Here is an 8,130-nt window from a genome sequence, read left to right as displayed (position 1 = left end):
GGGTAAGGGGTGAGGCCCGCCCGAGGGTGGCGGGTCCGTGAGGCGGAGGGTTGGCGGTGAGGGGGTGTTGTGCGGCAGAAGCCACTGGCTTCTCCCTCGGGGAGGGGAGGCGGCGTGGCGGGGTTGCGGAGGGGCGCTCGGGCTAAGGGAGGCGGCCTGCGGCAGCAGGTGCTTCACCGGGATGGGGGTGCGGGTCTTTCTGAGCCCGGTAGGAGGTGGGGAGAGAAAGCTCATGTCTGCAAGGCACGGGGGGGGGGAGAAGGAGGTGGTGAGGTGAGGGATTTGGCCAGGGCTTTGGGTTTGGCACGCTGACAGCCCTGGGGTGGAAGGGGTGGGATTTTTTTTGGCAGTAGGAGTTAGGGCTCGGTCTCATACACCCTGTTCTAAGGAGCACAGGGTCCCATGCGCCTTGTTTTGCTGTTGAAGTGATGCCGGTTTGCAAACTACCTGTTTTACTGTCTGTTTTACTCTCAGATTTGCTGTTTGTCTACTTTTTGCCAAGCAGGCTAACCCTTCCCTGTGGCTTACTGACACCAGATAGCGGAACTCGTTGCAGGCTCTGATACCCTTAAGATGTGTGATACAACATGCTGCTTCAATGCAAAAGATGCAACCTTAAGGCCTTTTCAGACACAGAGCACTTGACCCAACTGCTACAGTTGCGAGATCTCTGCTACGAGGGTTAGAAGAGGGATTTAACCCTTGTAAAAGGAAGGTGTGAGTGTTAGCCCTAGAAGCGGCAGTTGTCCTGCATTGGGTTCTCCCAGGCAACTCCAGAGTAAGTGTGTAACTTGGTTAATGTTACAAAAGCTGTAGCATATTGTAGTCTAGTGATGTGTTGGTAGCGGCATTTATGTCTGGTGCTAATTGTTTGTTGTCATTTTCAGTAAGCATTGCCAATGGATGAACTGGTGCATGACTTGGCCTCAGCCTTAGAGCAGACTTCAGAGCAAAACAAGCTGGAGGAGCTATGGGAAGAGATGGCCCTAAGCCCACGGCAGCAGCGGCGTCAGCTTCGCAAGAGACGGGGTCGTAAACGACGCTCAGACTTCACGCATCAGGCAGAGCACGCCTGCTGCTACAGCGAGGCCTCAGAGTCAAGCTTGGACGAAGCTGCCAAGGATTGCCGTGAGGTGCTGACAGCCAATTTCAGTGACTCTGATGACATGGCAGTGGTCAAACGACACCCAGCTCTCAGTGCCACCCTGAGGAGCAAGCAACACTCATGGCATGAGTCAGACTCCTTTACAGAGAACGCGCCCTGTCGACCTCTCAGGCGCCGACGGAAAGTCAAACGTGTGACATCAGAGGTGGCCGCCAGTCTCCAGCAGAAGCTCAGGGTGTCAGAGTGGAACTACGAGAGGGGCTGCAGGTTCAAGTCAGCCAAGAAACAGCGTCTTTCACGCTGGAAAGAAAATACCCCTTGGACATCATCCAGTCATGGCCTTTGTGAATCAGGAGAAAACAGGCCCTTCCTTAGCAAAGGGGGAAGGAAGGAGCGGATGGAGTGTGATGCTGATGAACAGAAACAGGGTTCTGATGAAAACATGTCAGAATGGTGAGATCTCAGTTTCTTCCCTGTGCTAGTCAGATGGCCGCCTTGCTTGCATCTGCCTGTAAATCCTGTATCTTGCTTCTAGAAGTTCTTACCAAAATTATTCAGTGCTGTTCTCTTTTTAAAGAGGAGAAATATCTCAGCTACTTCTAAACTGTAGATTTTTTCCAAGTTTTTCCTGTCAATGCTGTACTGATGACCCAAAACACTTCCTTGAAAACTTGGCAAGCTGATATGTTTCTGGCTTCTGTTACACAAGGAGCCCTCAGAAATGTCTGTGGCATGCTTGTGGCCTGAGGTTTGGAGAGTAAATTCACCATTGGCACTTGTGTTGTATGATTGATATGAACTGGTCTCAATTTCTTGTTTACCGAATTTACCATAAGTAGTAATAGAGAACAGATCAGATCTCCCATCATGACTGCTAGCCCTCTGTGCAGGTACTGTGTGAACCTCAGTTGAAACATCTTGTTTGCAGTTCTGCATCTCTGTTCTGGATCTGGAATAAGGTCCTGAAAGGCTAGCTATGGGGGACATGTGGTGAGATGATAAAGAAGTTAGGGGAAACTTACATTACTTATGGGATAAGCCTGTGCAGACAGTAGACTTTGGCATGTCATCTTCATGTCCAGTTTTGGAGAAATTTGATTAATTTGTTGCAGAATGTCATACAGGAGATGAAAACAAAAAGTGTAAATGTCATGGTCTGAATTTCTGTGTCGCTTTTGGGAAGTTTCCCCTTTGAGTGTGGCTTTTATTCTCTCCGTAAAATGTTTTGGGTTATAAAACTGCTCTGTACAAAGAGATTTTTCAGGTTAGGAAAGAAAAAACTACTGAGATTCAAATGGAGGAGATTTCTTAATGAATAACCTACAGAAGATAAATAGGGTTTATTTGCTAATGATCACTGTATAAGAAGCAGGAGACATTGAAGAAACATATAAAACAGTATTCTTTTACATGAAACACAAGGTTTGGAACTCTACTGTGGGACGTTTTGGAGGTTAAAAATTTAAATATGACCAAAAGGGGGATGTGGAGCATAAATTTACCAGGGGCTGTTAAGCATTACTGCCCAGATGGAAGATCCAGCTCAGGAAGTTCTTAAACTGCTGACTACTAGAAGCTGGAGGAATATTCAGAGGAAACAGTTGGTGTGTATTTGTCATGTTTGCATATTCTTTCCTCAAGCATCCTCTGTGTTAGTCGCTATCAGACAGAGGACAGTGGATTTGGAAAGTGTGATTGTATGATCCAGTATAATTGTTCATGTTAAGGTTCATTTAAGAGTTCTGGCTGTCTAGCTCCTGCAGTTTGTCAGAGTGGATAAGTGGCACTTGGTTATTGAGGGCTTTGTGGATAATGGCTGGAACTGCAACCTTCTCAGTGGAATTTTCTGTAAGGCTGTGAAAAGCATAGATTTTAATACATTCTTACTGTCCTGATCTAGGGGACCACTATTGCATTTTTACTGAATCAGAGTGGTTAGTATGTAACTATTATAGGGTGGAAGTAACAAAAAAGTGGTATTTTTTTCCTTGAAACGTGGCTATTTGCTTAAAAAGTGGGTGCAAAGTGGGCCTTTTTGAGACTAGTGGATGCCTTTTTGCTACTAGTTGTTAAAAGCACTTCTGTCTTTTCAGAGCTATTTGCTGGTTGTCCAGGAGAGGGAATGTGCTGAGTAGCCCCTGAATGTTGCGTGTCAAGTGTGGTGGACTGAGAGATATGCTTAAGTTTACTTGATGGAGCAGTGATGGACAGTCTTCCTTGAGGTTTTTTTCCCACCAGTCAGAGTCTGTTCCATCATTGTTGAACTTAAACCAGTAGGCTTTCATCCAGCCTATATTTGTGCCAGCCTTTGAAACAGTAAATAAACTTTGTACTGTTACTTGAGGACCATGCTGGGAGATCACTTTGTTCTGTCTCAGTTGTCCCTTGCTCTCAGACTAATTATTGTGCAAGTGTCTTCATCAAATGACATTTACTATCTGCTGCCAAATCTTTGATATTCTCTTTGGAAAGCCAGGGGTTGGAATATTTGACCTCTCCAACACCACATGTGTGATCTGTGCTATGACTCACTAGAGAGGGTCAACGCTGGAGAGAGAAATACGTACAACCCTCTTCACTGCAGAGTATCCCTCACGGCAGTGAAGGAACATGCTTTGGTCTCTGCTGCTCTAAATACAGCACTTTGCTGCTAGCAGCAGAGTGAAACTGGCTGTGCTTACCTCACTCTAGCTGTTTTCTCTGGTACCGTAAGTGCTTTGCACAGATGTATAACAAGGGCATATCCTGAGGAAAGGAGAAGAACATTGGATGCTTAGGAGAGCAAATGGTGTGGTTGTCACCGTAAGCTGATGGGAGGGAAAGTGACTGGTATGGTGTGTGGGACTTGGGAGTAGTCTGGTGATCTGGCAATCTACAAAACACTTTGATACTGAATTGGTTCCACTACTGTTCACTTCTCTAGCAGTATGGAGTGTCACAAAACTAATGTTTTTAGTCAAACTAAGTTGTATATTCAGAACTGAATTTTTCTTTACACCTTCTTTTCCCTCCCCTTCACTAACACTTGCTTTTCTTTGTTATGTAGGAATGAATCTCTGTAAATGCTAAAATATTCAGCATTTTCTGTTTTCTATAAGGCTCTCTATCCTAAGTCAGATCAAAAACCTACAGTATTCAGTGGATAAACTCCCATTCGCTGAGGAAGCTTTGGGTCTGGATCCTTAATGAGGAGGTGATTGTTACAGTTTGATTGTGGGACTGCACCCAGTCATTTCCTGGAGGCAGATATGCTGCAGTATTGCGATTCAAAGTGTGCATGAAATTAAATCTTTGAAATTGTTTGCCAAACATGGTGATGGATGAACACAAATGGAGAGAAGGAAGGATGTGCAGGAACATGGTGAGTGAATGATGATGGTTCTAAATTGGGTAGTGACATGACTCAAAGCCTGATCTATAAATGATTGTGGAAACACTAGAGGAGCAAGTAGAGGAAGCAAGTGGTCTTTGTATAGGTAGCCATTTGTATATTTGTACAAAGGTGACAATTATCTGCTAAGACTGTTAGAAGTAACATGCCTTTCTGTTCCTTAATGCTTTGAGATTCCCTGCAGACATAATAAAGCCAAGGCAAATTGTATATTGACCGCTGAAGTTCCTTCTCATGTTGGTCTAAGCTGAGTACTCCCAGAATGGTCTGAGTTTGGTTTAAGGGCAGAACAAACCATAGTACAAGAGCCATCTGAAAAATCACTTTGAATGGTGTGCTTACTACTGAGAGATCTGCAGCTTGTCTTATCTGCTCTCAAGTGCCGTAACTTAATTTTTTAAAACTGGGGATTGTACCAGAGCAGTGTGACTTCACTGCCTTGATGCTGATGTATTTGTTGTGGTTTAAACCTGATAGGCAGCAGAGCCTCACTCAGCCACTCACTCACTCTCCTGCTGTAGGTTGATGGAGAGAATCAGTAAGTGAGAAAACTTGTGGGCTGAGATAAAGACAGTTTAATAGGTAAAGCAAAAGCTATGCACAGAATCAAAGCAAAATTTGGAATTCATTTGCTACTTCCCATAGGCAGGCAAATGTTTAGCCATTTCCAGGAAAGCAGGGGTTCCATCATGTGTGACGGTTACTTAGGAAGACAAATGTTGTACTTCTGAGCATCCCCCTTTCCTCCTTCTTTCCTCCAGCTTTTATTGCTGAGCATGACATCACGTGGTCTGGTATATCCCCTTGAGCAGTTGGGTTCATCTGTCCCGGCTGTGTCCCTCCCAGCTTCTTGTGTACCCCCAGCCTCCTCGCTGGTGGGGTGGTGTGGGAAATGGAGAGAGCTTTGGCACTGTTTAAGCACTGTTCAGCAATAACTAAAACATCAGTGTGTTAACTAACACTGTTTTGTTCACAAATCCAAAACATAGCCCCATAGAGCTACTAAGAGGAAAAATTAATTCTATCCCAGCCAAAACCAGTACAGTATTCTGGCCTGGGAGTGTAACCAATGCTCATCTTGATTGTGCAGTAGTCACTTTACCCTTTGGAAGGGAACTGTTTTGGTGACAGCCTGCAGTGGCAGTCAAGAGCCTGGCTAAACTGATGAATTGGAGGCCGGTCTCTCCGTAAAGAAAAAATTCCTCTCTCTTGGAAGGCAAGTGACAAAGACAGAGTGTTCAGCTTCCCCTCCTTCTCCAGCCCAGCCTGACCTTCTGCAGCCCCTCGGTGCCTCTTGTTTTCTTATTTTTATAGAAAATCAATATCCCTCCTGACACAAACAATAGCTCAGGCAAAAGAATAAATGGGGGAAACCTGAGATCTCTGTCCATCACCTCTCACTTTAACTCCCCCAAACTATTTAATTATAAGCATGCTTTGCTCCAGGTGTTTGTGACAGTGAAATTGCTAAATGAGGACCATTTTAACCAAAGATTGGGTGATCAATAACACTCTATAGCAGTAGCTTGTTGGATCAATAGCACTCATTATTTCATGGTTAAGGTAAGTAGCCTCCTTTACTTGTGGAGGTCATTAATCAGCGCTTACTGGACCTGCAGAAAGGCTTGTGTAGGAGTCTAGTTTGTGTTCAGCCCTGAAGTGTAAAAGGTAGTGAAGAGGATGAGGTCCATGAAAGTTTGTTCCAGTAAAGCGCTGGCAGTAATGTGTATCTGTAAGGAACTAAAGAGCTCTCAGTACAACAGGATACTTAAAGTACTGTTAATATGATCTGGAATCTTGACAATGCTTTTTCCTTTCTCAGGCACCTTTCCTCTGAGGATGATAAAACCCTTATGAAGCAGTCACTCTCAATCCTTGCACCTGCTGCTTGTGAGGATTGTTAATCTAGGCTTTCAAAAGGGAAAGCAGACACACTAAGAGATTTGCCCAGGGTCATACAGTGAGTTAGTAAGAGAGCTAGGAATGGCACGAATGACTCATGGTTCTTGGTCCTTGTCCTTAATTGCTATGGTGTGTATGTGGGAGGCTGGATGGATGGCCAAACTTTGTAATGGACTGATTTGGAATTTGATATTAACTTACATACTGAAATGTGGGAATGATCTACAGACCGCTCATCCTTTAAGTTTAAATGGCCTTTATATAATGATGAAGATGCAGAGTTTGTAGATATCCAGCATGATGTGTTGATTTGGCCATGTTTTACAGTGCATTTTCTAAGAGCAATAATATGCTCACAAAATGTGGTTTTATTACGTGGCTGTAATTCTTCGGGGTGACACATCTTGTGGTCCCTCATCTTTGAGTCTTCTGAATCAAGGGGTCTCTAGCTGGTACTGGTGTCTAGTATGATCCAATTTCCCTTGAAAAGAGGGACCTAGAGATGTTTTCTAAGATCATGCCCTGATCAGAGATTGATTCTAGTGCTGAGTTATGCCTGATTGTTCTCATCTAAGGCCTTTGTGCTAAGGGGGTGGGCAGTAAGTTTTTGCTTGTTCTGATATCTCTCGGCTAAATTGGAGGAAGTATTGCCTGAAGCATCCAAGGATTGATTTAATATCAACATTAGAGCCATCAGATGCTTAGGATTGACCTAAGCATGTACTTCTGATACGAATATTCATCCAACTTTACAGTCAGTTAACAGCTTTCTACACATTAATTTCTAGTTTAATTCTTTGGTTCAAGAATTAAGTCTCCTGTAACTGCTTCAGCAAATGCAAAGCATACTGTAACTAGGTTGCGTTCAGCAGCAGCAAGTCATGCAGTGCTAAGGTATTTAGCTGAGGCGTTGTGAATGTAGCAGCTGCTCTTCCCTCCAAATAAAATAAAAGTTGCTGTAGATTGAAGGGGGGGTATGGGGGGTGTGGGTCTGTACCTGTATAATATTTTTGAGAAAAAGGAATCAGAAGTAAAAAACTTCAGAGGGTTTTCAGTACCTGTTAAGTGACCCAAGGACTACACTTAATTTCCTAGTGAGTATTCCAGAAAATTTCATAGTTAGGTTATTAACTCTAGTACCTGAGGCAAATGCCATTGTATTAATTACTTTTTGATAACTTAGAACTAGACTAAATACAGGAATCTACTCTTTTTCAAGTGATGCAGCATTGCTAGGTTTTAACAGGAAGCAATTATGTCCAGTGCTACAGCCAGCCATGTATTGAAATGCAATTTCTGTGAGATATGTAAAGCATTTTGGGCTCAGAGTAGCTAGTAAAATGTAATAAAGTGGTTTTTGTTTTGTATTTGATGCAATTGTAACAATGGGGTTTTTTGTTTGTTTTTGTTCCAGTGAAACCAGCAGTGTATGCAGCAGCAGCGATACTGGCCTGTTTACCAATGATGAGGGCCGCCAAGGTAACAACTGTCCTGTGATTTTCTTTGTGTGTTGCAGGGGAATTTCTCTTACTTTCTGTAGAAATACAAAGCAAGGTCTATGTTTGAAGAGGGACAGAGAAGGAAATATGGGAGAAAGGCCAGTGTCTGGGAGGGGCTAGAAGAAATGAGTTGAGGTCTACAAAGGTTTGATTTTGATAACAGTACACTCTTCCTGCTGAAATATTTTGTATATCAGATCCATAATACTTGAAATATAAGAAGCTGTTACTAT

The 8,130-nt window shown here is 43.5% G+C and overlaps 1 protein-coding gene across 3 annotated transcripts in view; it reads left to right on the top strand.

Moving 5' to 3' along the window:
- Nucleotides 1-321: 321 nt before the first annotated feature.
- Nucleotides 322-8,130, top strand: part of GPATCH2L (G-patch domain containing 2 like) — a 57,667-nt gene continuing 49,858 nt past the window's right edge. For 2 of the 3 annotated variants that reach the window (XR_003398554.1, XM_026850078.1), the window contains exons 1-3: nucleotides 323-778; nucleotides 888-1,558; nucleotides 7,813-7,877. Coding sequence is in view for 2 of the 3 variants with exons in the window: in XM_026850078.1 (XP_026705879.1) it covers nucleotides 900-1,558; nucleotides 7,813-7,877 (724 nt within the window). In the remaining variant the exon portion in view is untranslated. Of the gene's footprint in view, nucleotides 779-887; nucleotides 1,559-7,812; nucleotides 7,878-8,130 lie in introns of all 3 variants that reach the window. The other variant, XM_026850079.1, reaches the window with a different exon arrangement.

This window comes from Athene cunicularia (genome assembly GCF_003259725.1).
Source record: "Athene cunicularia isolate RWA chromosome 5 unlocalized genomic scaffold, athCun1 chr5_part1, whole genome shotgun sequence".
In the NCBI taxonomy this organism is placed as follows: domain Eukaryota; kingdom Metazoa; phylum Chordata; class Aves; order Strigiformes; family Strigidae; genus Athene; species Athene cunicularia.
Note: the sequence above shows the minus strand (reverse complement) of the source record. Positions and strands in the feature narration are given on the sequence as shown.